Source organism: Artibeus jamaicensis, unplaced genomic scaffold, assembly GCF_021234435.1.
Source record: "Artibeus jamaicensis isolate MK-2021 breed Jamaican fruit bat unplaced genomic scaffold, CSHL_Jam_final contig_1998, whole genome shotgun sequence".
NCBI lineage: Eukaryota > Metazoa > Chordata > Mammalia > Chiroptera > Phyllostomidae > Artibeus > Artibeus jamaicensis.
The window spans coordinates 22,694-36,940 of NW_026521407.1; the positions used below are offsets into that span (position 1 = coordinate 22,694).

Here is a 14,247-nt window from a genome sequence, read left to right on the forward strand (position 1 = left end):
TCAGCAATGTAAGTGGACCAGTGTTGGTTTTAGTATTCTCCAAAGTATTAGATAATTTCTTTCCCCAAAAAGAAACGCTATACCCAATAATAGTCACTCCCCATTTCCTCCCAACTCCTTCTTCCCCTAGGCAGCCACTACTCTATTTCTGTATATAGATTTGTCTGTTCTAGACATTTCATATAAGTAGAAATCATATATGTGGTCTTTTGTGTCTTCATTTAGCATAATGCTTTCCTGGGTCATCCATGTAGTAACACGTATCAATACTTCATTCTTTTTTTGTTACCAAATAACAGTTCATTATAGAGATATACCCTATTTAGTTATTTGTTCATCAATTGATACGTATTTGGGTTGTCTCAACATTTTGGCTATTGTGCATAATGCTGCTGTGAACATTTGTGTATAAGTTTTTGTGTGAACTTCTGTTTTAATTTCTCTGGGGTAGATACATAGGAGTGGAATTGCTGGGTCATATGATTTTTCTATGATATCCTTTTGAGGATCTGACACACTATTTTGCAAAGCAGCTACACCATTTTACATTCCCATCAGCGGTTTGTGAGGGTTCCAATTTCTCTACATTTTCACCAACACTTACTGTCTTCTTTTTCATTCTAGCCATCCTAATGGGTATGAAGTGGTATCTCATTGTGGTTTGAGTTTGTAGTTTTCCCCTTGGCTAATGATGTTGAGCATCTTTTCATGTGCTTATTGGCCATTTATATTTCTTTGGAGAAATGTCTATTCAGATCATTTGCATATTTTCTACCATTCAGTGGATTTTTTTTTTTTAAAGATTTTATTTATCTTTAGAGGGGAAGGGGAGAAGGAGAGAGGGAGAGAAACATCAATGTATGGTTGCCTTTCATGCATCCCCTGCTGGGAACTGGCCTGCAGGGAACCAGCCTGCAACCCTGGTATGTGCCCTGACTGGGAATCGAACCGCAATTGTCTGGTTCGCAGGCCCGCGCTCAATCCACTGAGCCACACCAGCCAGGGCCTCAGTGGATTTTTTTGATGGTGTATTTTGAAATACAAGTTTTTAATTTTCATGAAGTCTCATTTATCCTTTTTTTTATTCATTAATTGCTCATATCTTTTAGTGTTATATCTTTTTTTGGCTTTTTTTTTAAATATTTTTTTAATTGATTATGCCGTTACAGTTGTTCTATTCCCCCCTTCATTCCCCTCCACCCTACCCCCCCCCGTCCCCACCATTACCCCCCCCTTTAGTTTATGACCATAGGTCTCAAGTTCTTTAGATTCTATATTTCCCATACTATTCTTGCCCCCCCATCTATTTTCTATCTACTGTCTATGCTACTTATTTTCTGTACCTTCTCCCCCCTTCTCCTCCTCCTACTTCCCTCTTGGAACCCTCCTTGAGATCTTCATTTCTATGGTTCAGCTCCTGATCTAGCTGTCCTTTTAGTTTGCTTTCGTTTTAGGTGTGGTTGTTAATAACTGTGAGTTTGCTGTCCTTTCACTGTTCATGTTTCTTTAACTTTTTTCTTAGATAAGTCCCTTTAACATTTCACATAATAAGGGCTTGGTGATGATGAACTCCTTGAATTTGGTCTTATCTGAGAAGCACTATCTGTCCTTCCATTCTAAATGAAAGTTTTGCTGGATAGAGCAATCTTGGTTGTAGGTCTTTGGATTTCATGACTTGGAATACCTCTTTCCAGCCCCTTCTTGCCTGTTAAGGTCTCTTTTGAGAAATCTGCTGACAGTCTGATGGGAACTCCTTTGTAGGTGACTGTCCCCTTAGCTCTTGCTGCTTCAAGGATTCTCTCCTTCATTTGAATCTTGGCTAATATAATGATGCTGTGCCTTGGTGTGTTCCTTCTTGGGTCCAACTTCTTTGGGACTCTCTGAGCTACCTGGATTTCCTGGAAGTCTATTTCCTTTGCCAGATTGGGGAAGTTCTCCTTTATTATTTGTTCAAATAAGTTTTCCACTGGTGGCTGTGTCTTTCCCCCTTCTGGTACCCCTATAATTCGGATGTTGGAGAATTTAAAGATGTCCTGGAGGTTCTTAAGACTCTGCTCATTTTTTTGAATTCTTGCTTCTTCACTCTTTTCTGTTTGGCCATTATTTGCTTTCTTCTGGTCCACTCCATTGATTTAAGTCCCAGTTTCCTTTTCATCGCTATTGGTTTCCTGTGCAATTCCATTCATTTCAATTAGTTTTGCCTTCATATGTTTCTCTAATTTGTGGCTATAATCAACCAGTTCTGTGAGGATCCTGATCACCAGTGTTTTAAACTGTGCGTCTGAGAGTTTTGCTATTTCTTCATCGCTTAGATTTATAGACTCTGGGGCTTTGAGATCTTGAGCCATTTTTGGTCTGTTCACACCCCTTAAGTATGAGGAGCGGTGCCTTGGACTCCCAGGTCGCTGGGTTGTGATGCTGTATGTGGGGGCGTGGTCAGAGCGGGGAAATGGTGACCCCCTCTGCTGTTTCGCGCTGCTGGGTGAGGAGCAGAACCTTAGGTGGTTCCCCAGGGCAGGGCCATTCAGGTCGCTGGGTTATGACGCTGTATGTGGAAGCAGTGTCAGAGTGGGGAAATGGCGGCGCCCTCTGCTGCCACTCGCCGCTGGGGCCTGCTGGGTCCCGTCTAATCGCCCACTCCCTCACTTGTCTTTTCTGCGCACGAATGCGCAACCTCAGTCAACCCGAAGCCCTGCTCCCTCACTGTTTCCCCGTGGTCACTTGCTGGGTCGCTCACTAGGTCCAACCCTGCGCCTGGGTTCCTCGCGCTTGAGTCCATCTGACTGAGTTTTCCTGTGCAACCCCGCTCCGCCAGCCACTGGTTTCACCCCTCTTACCGGTCAGGCTGAAGAATTTGTTGTTATCAGACTTCTGAAAAGGTCAATTTTCTGTGTTCTGGCTGTTTTCTGTTGCTGATATTTAGTTGTCTCTAACCCTGGTTGTGTGAGAAAGCACAGCATCTCCACCTATGCCTCCATCTTGGCAGAAGTCCTAGTGTTATATCTAATCTTATACCAAATCCAAGGTCATGTAGACTTACCCTTATGTTTTCTTGCAAAAATTTTAGTTTTAGCTCTTACATTTAGGTCTCTGATCCATTTTTAATTCATTTTTGTATATGACTTAAAGAAGGAATCCAACCCCATTCTTTTGCATGTGCATATCCAGTTGTCCCAGCACCATATGTTCAAAACTTCTTTCCCCACTGAACTGTCTTTGCCCTTGTCTCAACTATATTCCATCAGTTGATCTCTGTCTATTCTTGAGTATTTACTTATGATAGATAACACGTGGTCAGTTCTGTGCGGAGTAAAAGATAAATAAAACAATGGAAACACCTAAGTATTAAAAAGAAGTAATAAAGCTATATTGTCTTTGCCATGCTGTGCAAAATTATATATTAGCCTTATAATGCAGCATACATAAACTATAAACCCAACTAACAATCATTTAGCATATAAAAACTGATAGATCAGGTACGTATTTTGAACATTCATGTACCCATCACTGTCTTAAATATTGTGAAGGCACAAGAAATGGGCGAGCGCTGACTGGCATGGCTCAGTTGGTTGAGCGTGGTTATGCAAAGCAAAAGGTCGCCAGTTTGATTCCCAGCCAGGGCACATGCCTGGGTTGTAGGCCTGGTCCCCAGCTAGGATGTGTGCGAAAGGCAACCAATCAATGTTGTTCTCTCACATCAATGTTTCTCTCCCTCTCATTCTCCCTCCTGTCCCTTCTCTCTAAAAACAAACAAACAAACAAATAAATAAGGAAGAAGTAGGAGAGCATGGTATTTACCCTTAAGAAAAAACTTACAGCAGTATATACTAGCCATTGTAGCAATTTAGAGAAAGGTGAGGTCAGTGTGGGTTATAGACATTTTGTGAAAGGGGTTAGATTCTCAAAGATTAGGTATAATTTAGGCATTCCATGTTGGGAGAAGAAAGATGGGCATATAATATGTGTGGAACAATGAGAAGGCCCCCTTAACAGAAGGGGGTGTATAGGAAAATAATGGAACATAGTGAAACCAGTTACGGAGAGCCAGAAAACCAGGTTGTAGAAGGATGGATATCATTAGATTCAGCTAGGAAATATGAAATCAGTATGTATACTGATAAAAATATGAAGGAGTATATCAGAGCAATAATCTTGAATTACCAACATGAGGGAAATAAAGAGCAAAGGAGAGGTATGAGAGACATTTGGGGAAAAGAATTAGCAAGACTTAGTGACATTTAACTGCCTCACAAACCCATGAAATATTCCTCAGGGTTTGGTTCCAGCTGTTCTTTTCCCTTTGAATTGTCTCCCTTGCCTTGCCTTGACTTGAATAATAACTTGCATTGATCTCCTTGTACCTATTCTGCTCCTTTCTGAGCTCCACTTTTTAACCTGAGAGAACTTCTTAAAAGGTAAATCTGGTCATATTGGTGCCCTATTGAAAACAAAATCCTTGCCCTGGTTGGGTGACTCAGTTGTTTAGAGCATCGTCCCACACACCAAAACAGTTGTGGGTTTGAGATTTGATTCCTGGTCAGGGCACATACCTAGGTTGTAGGTTCAATCCTCAGTCAAGGCACATACAGGAGGCAACTAATCCATGTCTCTCTCTCTCTCCCCCTCTCCCTCCCCCCTCCCCCCTTCCCTCTCTCCTTTTCCTCTCTCTCTAAAATCAGTAAATGTGCCCTCAGGTGAGGATAAACAATAATAATAATAAAACAATTCTTAACAAGACCACCCTTTCTCTCCCTAGCTTCTACTTCCTAGCCCTAACGGATTTCTTTCAGATCCCTAAAGGCACTGTTTTCTCACATGCTATTTCCTGAACTGGAAGATTTCGTCACCCACCTCCTTTCCACTAGTTAACTCTTACTTAGCCTGCAGATTGTAGCTCAAGTGTCTTTCCCTTAGAGAAGCCTCATCTTTATACACATAAGCATATATACCACATACCCTTCATAAACACATTTTATTAATTTATGAGATTAGGTGGCCAATCTATCAGCTGCATGGGAAGAGGGACTACATCTGTTTCTGCTTACCCCACTGTATTTATTCTCAGTACTAGCTTAGAGCTCAATAAATATTTAAAGGATGGGTGGATGATAGATGCAGAAAAGTGCTACGGATATCTGAAGGTGGTTAATTCCTTTCTCCCTTCTAGGTACCAAAGCAAAGAAACAAAATACATTGCCATTTAAACCAGTCAAAAAAGGAAAGAAGAGAAACCCCTGGTCTGATTCGGAGTCAGATATGAGTGGTAACGAAAGTGACTTTGATGTCCCTCCACGGGAAATAGAGCCACGAAGAGCAGCGGGTAAGATAAACTGAAGAACATGTAGACATATAAAAGATTTGACTGGGCAATCTATACCTCAGTGCATTCAATCCCAGAAATTGTTATATGTTAGAGCAGTAATTATATATATCCCCCCCCCCCAAGAGAGAGGGAGGGAAACATTGATTTGTTGTTCCACTTACTTATGCATTCATTGGTTGCTTCTTACATGTGCCCTGACCGGGAATTGAAACCACAACTTTGGCATATTGGAACAAAATACATTGCTCTAAGAACAGTGTTCTAACCAACTGAGCTACCTGGCCAAGGCTATGTTAAATTTTTTAGAAACTAAAGCATCTTAGCCCTGGCTGGTACAGCTCAGTGGATTGAGCGCAGGCTTGTGAACCCCACAATCACAGTTCAATTCCTAGTCAGGGCACATGCCTGGGTTGCAGGCCAGTTCCCAGCAGGGGACCCACGAGAGGCAACCATACATTGATATTTCTCTCCCTCTCTCCTTCCCTTCCTCTCTAAAGATAAGTAAATAAAATCTTTAAAAAAAAAAAAAAAACAACTAAAGCATCTTTTAGGAAATTCAACTAAAGCTTTAAATTTTCATGAAATGTTACATCAATTATGGATCAAATATTCTATTAACTCTCTTTAATTCTTTATACATGAATGTTTTTAATAGCAAAAACCAAATTCACGGTGGATTTGGATTCAGATGAAGATTTCTCAGATCTTGATAAAAAAAGTGAAGATGAAGATTTTGTCCCATCAGATGCTAGTCCAATTAAGACCAAAACTCCCCCAAAGTAAGCGTCTTCTCTAATAGGGATTTGATCATGATCATTTTTCATAGTTGATATCTTCTTTGTTGTTTGACACATTTAGAATTGGTTGTCAGGATGTAATTTTTTTTATTCTAGACGTATGAACAAAGAATTGAAGCCACAGGAGAGCACCACGTCAGGTATGTGTTTAAGTAAAAATAGTGAAGCATCTGCATCACTGGGTGCTCAGATCCACCCGGGTTCTCATCCGGGCTACACTAGCCCAGTCCTGCCTTTGAAAATAATGTGGGTTTTCATTAGCATCACATTGACGTTGTCCATTTTCGGTTTTGCAAATAAATAGGCTCTACATTTAATACACTAAAAGTTTCGTGTGCTTGCCAGGTACTATGCTAGGTGCTAGAGATACAAAAATAACTGAATTCATAGGAGGGACTAAGCAGTGAGTGGATTTTCCTGTGTCGCTTACATGTACTATTTTCCTTTTCAAGTCCTAGATCTTGATGATGCCAAGGACAGTGCACCACCTCCTCCAAGTTCACCTGCGGCTGACTTCCCAGCCGAAACCAAAACTACAAACCCTGTTTCTAAAAAGAGAGTAACAGTGAAGAAGATTACAGCAAAAAGTGAGCCTAAGTCTTTCAGATGGGTTAATAATATTGGGATTAACTAACTGGTTGCCAGAAGTCAATTTCCATTTTTTATTGCCACAAAAAATTTTGTTACTGATATTGAAATTTAATCTTTCCTAAATTAAAGAAAGTCTTTAGATCTTTATAACTGTAATTGGTGGTAAAAGGTTTAAAAGTACCATGTTTCTCAAAATGCCAGGCATTATCCAGCTTGTTTCTATGACTGGGATAGTATTTACAAACAGTTGCAAATGTTTAAGATAAAACATATTCTTATTTTTTAAATGGATGCTTAAGAACACTGGTTCTCTAGCATATTTTCAGTTCTATTTGATTGTCTTTTCCTGTGTTATATGTAAATAGTCAACAGGTTGCTAAAGACAGTTCACAGTAAGAACAATTCATCTGAGAGTGGCCGTGATGAATCCCTGTGTTGACTTGCAGGTCAGTCTTCCACCTCCACTACGGGTGCCCCCAAAAGGGCTGCACCAAAAGGTACCAAAAAGGATCCAGGCTTGACTTCTGATGTCCCTCAAAAGCCTGATCCCCCTAAAACCAAGAATCGCCGCAAAAGGAAGCCATCTACTTCTGATGATTCCGACTCTAATTTTGAGAAAATGATTTCTAAAGCAGTCACAAGCAAGGTGAGTGTTTATCCTAACCAGTCCTTTGCTTGTAGATGTTTTAAAACATAATGAAGCTTTGCTCTTAATAATTTGGCACATTTTTAAGAAAATAAATGTAAATCCCATAACTTATTAGCTTTTACTGTATTTAGTTTAGTTGTAACTAAGTTACATATGCCACTTAGTCCATGAGAATCGCCCTAGATCTATTTCTTACCACAATTAAAAGGCGGAAAACCTAAATTATAGTCTGCTGATACATTTTCTGCATTAAAGCTCTGCCATTGGGTTCACATGTGCAAATCACTTGGGCTTTTCTCTTTTAGAAATACAAGGCGGAGGGTGATGACTTCCACCTGGACTTAGACTCTGCAGTGGCCCCTCGGGTAAAGTCTGGACGGGCAAAGAAACCTATAAAGTACCTTGAAGAATCAGATGACGATGATCTGTTTTAAAATGTGAGATGACTATTTTAAGTAATGATCTTATTCAGCCCAAGACTGGTTTTAAAAGTACCTCAATCTCTTTATTTTGCTCCCCTTTGAATTTAGTTTGAGGAAGATAGTTTTAATCTGGAACCATCAAAGGGAAGTATGTAGACCTCAGTGTCCCTTATCTTTTTGTAATACCACCTAAATGGTGATCCATCCCATGGATTTTGTTTGCGTCTCTGCTTTGTTTATGTTTTCAGTTTATTTTGTCTTTAAAATCTGATTTTAACTTCTTCTGGACTCTAAAGGTAGCTGTGTGGTCACTTCAGCATAATGTAGTTCACTGACCATAATGCACTAAGCTAACATTGGATCACTTTGATATAAAAGTGTGTATCTACTGTGCCTTCATTCCCACTTTCATAAATATGAGATAGAGCACAATTCTGTTTTCTCTCAGTTGCATAGGTAATTTTCCATCAAATAGAACTTGATAGTTCTAGTACAAATACTCTCTCCACTTGGCCTTTTTTGAACTTTTGTTCAACAATGAGTTGCTCATATCCTTCAGAATATCAGCAGAGGCTAAAGAAAAACACCCTGGCTGTTTACCCTCAACACAGTCAACGGGAAGAAGGAAATTATACTGTAAGTTATGTGACTATCTCAACTTTTGACTTTTTTCCTTTTGATGTCTCTGAGTCTGAATTTCCCAAAGAACAAATTTCTCAGGAGCCCTGGATTGCAGAAGAGTGAGGACAACACTCACTCAAAGATCTCACATATTTTAATTGATGCCATACTCAGCAGCGAGCTGGTCTATCCATTTTTGGAAATCTCCATAATTTTCAACTTGTAAACTCTTTAAGACCTTTCTGCCTTTTACATGTGTCTAATGTGAGTGGTGTTATCAATGTTTTTGTAAATATTTAATATGTTTTTCTATTTAGCTTATTAATTCCAACAATTTTGTACTTCAATAAAACATTGTGAACATTGCAACTGACTGATTGGCCCTTTTTCTCCCTGCACTATACCTTTTTCTTACTCTAAAATATATCCCTCTTCACGTCCCTTTTTCTTAATAAGAGTTTAAACTTTTTTTTCTTAACTTCCTTTTGAAAACTGTTCTGATCATATTCTCATTTTCCTGACAGCCCCTGACCATAGGGATGGGTCTAAGAGTTAGGCATCATGACCTAATCAGGGCCAATCCAGCTTTTTCCCTGGGTTTTATACATGAGTACTAAGTTTTTCTCCACACTCAAAAGGCCTTGGCCCTACATCATCAGTAAATAGTTTTAAATATGCATGTATTTTTTTAATGATTTCCTATTTTAACATTTTTTTTTTTATTGATTCTAGAGAGGGGAAGGGAGGGAGAAAGAGAGGGGAAGAAATATCAGAGTGAGAGGGAAACATTGATCAGTTCCCTCTTGCACATGCCCCAACTGGGGATCAAACCTGCAACCCAGGCCTGTGCCCTGACCAGGAATCGAGCCCACAACTTTCCAGTTTGCAGGACGATGCCCAGCCAACTGAGCCACACCAGCCAGGGTTTAACAACTATTTTTGATAAACCTAGCCAAGTACTTGATATCAGTAAATTATACTGGGACAACTGGCTAGTTGAAAAAAAAAAATTTAGGTAAATCCAACTCTTCCTCACATCTTACACCAAAGTTAAGTTCCAATAGACTAAATATTTAAATGTCAAAAAAAAAAAAAACTTTTAAAAGGTACTAGGAGAAAAGTCATCTTGAGTTACTTTTCTCAAGAGGTATAAACCTAAACATATCCCCAAGGGTAGTGTTGACAAAAATATTAAAAAGTGAGTTCTTTCATCAGAACCAGGGCAAAAAGGCCAAGCTCTTTGTCCCAGACTCTCACTTTAAGAAATTCAGTTCAAGAGCAGAATTGGACTATGCGAAAAGCTAAGTAAAGATACACAAATGCAAGTTCCAGTAACAGGAAATATCAATATCCTTGTTATGACGGTTTTGCAAAATGCTACCATAGGCAAAGTGTATAAAGGATCTCATTATTTCTCACAACTGTGTTAAATCTACATTTCTCTCCCCAAAGCCATATACAGGATGTATATTGAAACTTCTGTAATAATAAAATTGAATGTAACCTAAGTGTTCAAACAGGAGAGATTTAGTAAAACAATTAGTTTAAATTATGGTAAAATGAGGAATACCCAGTACTCATTAAGAATGATCCTGTGCACTGAAAGCAGGTTAAAATAGTGGGGGGAAAAGCACATGCCACCCTCTTTAGAAAGAAACATAAACCCTCTTCAGAAACATTTCCCTTTTGAAAGTAGAAGTTTACTCCTGATCAGTAAGGTACTTGCTAAGATTTCAAGTAAATATATTCCTGACTCCATTAAGATACTGGCACTCTAGGCGATAAAAATTTTAGTGCTAATAAACAATGGTTTACACATTTAGACCCTTTGTAGAATGTAGTTATTTCCTACATACACGAACCATGGCTTAGATAAGTAGATATTACATCAATTATAAGTTCCAAAAGAATGGCTAATTAATTGAAAGGTTTGTTTTGCTGCAATGGGACTAATTCATTAACTTTCTCTTCAAGTGTAATAGATTACAGTCATATTAATTATGCTGTGTCTTGCCCGCCCAGTATCCCTTTCCTCAGTAATTCCATTTTAGGAAAACTATTGTGAATATTGAAAAGCAAAAACTTTGTGTCGAAAAGTATTCACTGAAGCATTATTTGCACTGGTAAAAAACTAGGAACAGCAGAGATGTCCTGAATGGTTAGACCGGTACATCCTTATCATGCAGTATATAGCCATGAAAAGTCATTTTTGCCCTGGCTGGGGAAGCTGACTTGGAGCCTCGTCCTGATGCACCAGGTTTGCAGTTCGATCCCCATTTGGCACATGCAAGATTCAACCAACAAGTGTGGATGGATGGAGCAGTGAATCAATGCTTCCTTTTCCTCTTTCTCTAAAATCCATTAAAACAAAAATGTTTTCCCAGAACATTTAATAGGACAGGAAAGTTGTGTTAAGTGGCTGAGAGGGGGAGATACAAAACTATCCTATACAATTTGTCAAAACTCTGAATTACATTATAAAATGGTGCATTTTATTATAAGTTATACTATAATAAAGTGGGAGGAAAAGCTATTTGGACAGTATGAGGCTCAAATACAGACCAGTGGTTCTCATACTTAGGGATCTTGTTACACTGCAGATTCTGATGCAGTGATTTCGTAGGTCTCGGGTGGGGCTGGAGACTTACTAACAGGCTCCTAACTTGTCAGCGCTGATGGTTGGAGACCCCACTTAGAACGGCAAAGGTATAAACCCCATACCAGAACCTCTCTGTGTGGTCCCTGGACCAGCAGCATCAGCATGACCTGACAGCTTGTTAGAAATTCAAGTTACTGGGCCCACCCCAGAACTGTCTTGAGAGCACTTACATTCATAAGTACCACAGTTAAATTCTGATACACACCAAAATATGAGAACCAACAGCACATGCATTGGAAGGCCTATTGTGGCAAAATGTTCGCTGATTTTCTCTGGATAATGAGATTTAAGTAATTTTTGTTTATAATTCTGGTTTTAACAATAACATAGGTTCTAGTTCTAATGTGATACTGAACGTGCTGCACTATTGCAAATCCAAGCGGATGTCTGCAGGCTGGTTTGAAAAAGTCAGCGATGGTAAGGTATGTGGGTCAACTTGACTGGGCTAAAAAGGATGCCCAGATAGTAAAATATTTCTGAGTGTGTCTGTGACTGTCTCTAGAAGAAATTCATGTTGGAGTCAATAAACTGGACAAAGAATACCCTCATCAGTGCAGGTGGGCATCATCCAACCTGGTGAAACCCGAGGAGGAAAAGGCGGAGGAGGAAGGGCGAATTTGCTGTTTCTAAGCTGAGACCAACTTTCTGCCTTTGGACACTGGCGCTCCTGGCTCTTGGGCCTTGGGACTCAGATTCACATCACCGGCCTGGCTGTCAGGCCTTCAGCCTCGGGCTGCATTACTCCTCCTGTCATCAATGTCAAGTGAGGACTTACTGTGTATATCCTATTGGTTCTATGTTTCTGGAGAACCCTAATTAATAAAAACTCCCAAGTCCACTGTGGTACCCAAAGGACCCAGGATCCCCTGCGATAGTAGATATGCCAGCCTCGGTTCTGAAAGCTGCAAACAAGTTCACTTGGGGTTCCTTCTTTCCTTAGGAATCCTTCACTCAAGCCTCTTTCCTTAGACAGACTAATCTTCCCAATCTGGCCCTAAAGCTATGAACGGGATACAGTCATGCTAATGCACTGTATCTTTGCTGGACCAGTCAAAACTTTAACAAAGAGCAGTTCCTCACTGGCATAGTGTTTGCTGCTGAAGGCATTGAACTCCCTGGTCACAGTTTCAGCAACGCACAGTTCCTATTTCAGGCCATGCTCGTGAACGCACTGGCGACGGTAGACACAGTCACACCCTGGGAACGCCAGCATCACCGCACCGCCTTGCATCAGGCTAACATGCGCACACGGTGACCTGGCGATGAATGGCAGCCCTGTAAGAGTTTTATGAAACAGCGCACTTCCTACATGTAGATGTGTTGCAACAATGTAAAAAATGTTTAACAGAAACATGCAGAGAATTGTTGAGTTTTGCCTATCTCTTCAGCTGTGAGGAAGTAAGATGCTAAACGATTAGTGGACACAATTTCACTTCTAGGAACCACCAGAAAGCTTTCATACAGCCACCGCCTGACCTACTGATAGGTGTTCTCAGTAGTGACAATTTACCTGGGGACGCAGGGTGAAGAGCTGCTGAGCTGTGGCATTCAACCCAGAATCCCCTTCACACTGTTCGTCAACCACGTCACACCGGGCGCTGTTCCCACGACTAAAGAGAGATCGCTTCCATTACAGCATCTTCGGAAGAGCCTCGTGGTCTTAACTTTTCTGTGTATACAACTCCCAGATACAAAAAAACGTTCTCAGCTGATTTAGAAGGGCAGCCCACCAGCTGATTTGCATAAGGCTGGAAGCTGTCAATCCTGATAGTAACGTGTCTCTGGAGCAGGTGCCAAGTTGTTCCTGAAAACTATACACTATCTACTTAGTTACCCGTGGTGGTGGTGGTGGTGGTGGTAGACTTCCTTGCAGTTGCCTACACTTACTGGTTGAGGTATTGTTTACAACTGGTCTGCAAAATACTGTGCTACATTTTAACATTTAGCAAGAATAGCATTTAGTAAGAATAGCCCAGACCTTGAGATTCTTGTCCTATCTTAACAAAGACAGTGAAGGAAGAGGAGGAAAGAGGCTGCCCAGAGAGGTGGAGAGAGAGAGATGTGTAAAGACGCCAGAGCAAGTCTTCCTCTCACCACCTCCTTGAAGGTGCTGGTCTGCAGTAAAGACCAGCATTTCTTTCTTTTCAAAGCAACTTTATTGAGGTATAATGTACAGACATAAAATGTACCCATCCTAAGTGTACAGACTGATGACTTCTGACAAATGCATATTCCTGCAGAATCACCATGACGAAATATTCCATCACCCCCAGAAGCTCTCATGTGTCTCTTTAACGCTGGACCCCGGGCAAACACGGCTCTGATGCCTACCATTTTAGGACAGTTTTACCTATTCCAAAACTTCACATAAACGGAACCACACAGTATGTTTGTTTCTATGTCTGGCTTCTTCCATTCGCATTATGGTTTTGAAATTCACCCATGTTGCCTGTGTCAACAGTTCCCTCTTTTTTTTAATTGCTGAATATTATTCCATTGTATGGATTGTTTATCTTTTTGCCTGTTGATGGACATTCGGTTATTTCCAGTTTGGGCTTATAATAGATAAAGCTGTTAGGAACATTAGCGTGCATTTTCTCACAGCCGTATTTTCTCATTTCTCATGGGTAAATACCTCAACATGGAACTGTCGGGGTATTTGTTAAGTATATGATTACCTTTCTAAGAAACTACCAAACTTTTCAAAACAGTTGTATCATTTTACAAGCCCCCTTACCTTTGTCCTCAGTACTTGCTGGAGTCAGATCTGTTTCTTTTCGTGAGACAGCCTCTTCATTGGCCTCAAGGTGGCCCGATACAGCCTGATAAATGCAAAAAGATATATTTCGGCCAGAGGAAAGGAAGCCCAATCCCCAGGTGTCTTTGGCTTCTGCCTCTAGTAACTTTCCGTGACCTTCCAGGGCCTGGGTAAGGGCAGTCCCTAGGACCCGAGAGTACTGCTTTCAGAAGGGAGTTACTTTGGTGTGTCCTTCCGCTGATCTTGAGTTCATCTGGCTCCTGGGGTGACAGAGAGAAGGTTGAGGACCCAAGGCTGCAGGAAGTGGCTGTGGTTGCTTGTACCAGCGGGCACTTACGAACTGCAGCCCTGCAGGAGGGGAACGGGACTTTGGAAGATGACTCTTCATAACTCAGATCCTTACCCTTCGCCCACCCCACTCTCCCAG

General features: G+C 40.7%; 1 protein-coding gene and 1 long non-coding RNA gene across 2 annotated transcripts in view; one reads left to right on the forward strand and one right to left on the reverse strand.

Moving 5' to 3' along the window:
* TOP2A (DNA topoisomerase II alpha) overlaps window positions 1-8,772 on the forward strand; it is a 31,227-nt gene extending 22,455 nt beyond the window's left edge. The window contains exons 30-35 of the mRNA XM_037129743.2: window positions 5,168-5,320; window positions 5,979-6,102; window positions 6,217-6,260; window positions 6,573-6,707; window positions 7,158-7,357; window positions 7,666-8,772. Of these exons, the coding sequence (XP_036985638.2) occupies window positions 5,168-5,320; window positions 5,979-6,102; window positions 6,217-6,260; window positions 6,573-6,707; window positions 7,158-7,357; window positions 7,666-7,794 (785 nt within the window). The 3' untranslated portion in view covers window positions 7,795-8,772. The remainder of the gene's footprint in view (window positions 1-5,167; window positions 5,321-5,978; window positions 6,103-6,216; window positions 6,261-6,572; window positions 6,708-7,157; window positions 7,358-7,665) is intronic.
* The window catches only part of LOC119037530 (uncharacterized), a 40,982-nt gene that overhangs the window by 22,377 nt on the left and 4,358 nt on the right, over window positions 1-14,247 (reverse strand). The window contains exon 2 of the long non-coding RNA XR_005080217.2: window positions 13,800-13,884. This is a non-coding gene — a long non-coding RNA (uncharacterized LOC119037530). The remainder of the gene's footprint in view (window positions 1-13,799; window positions 13,885-14,247) is intronic.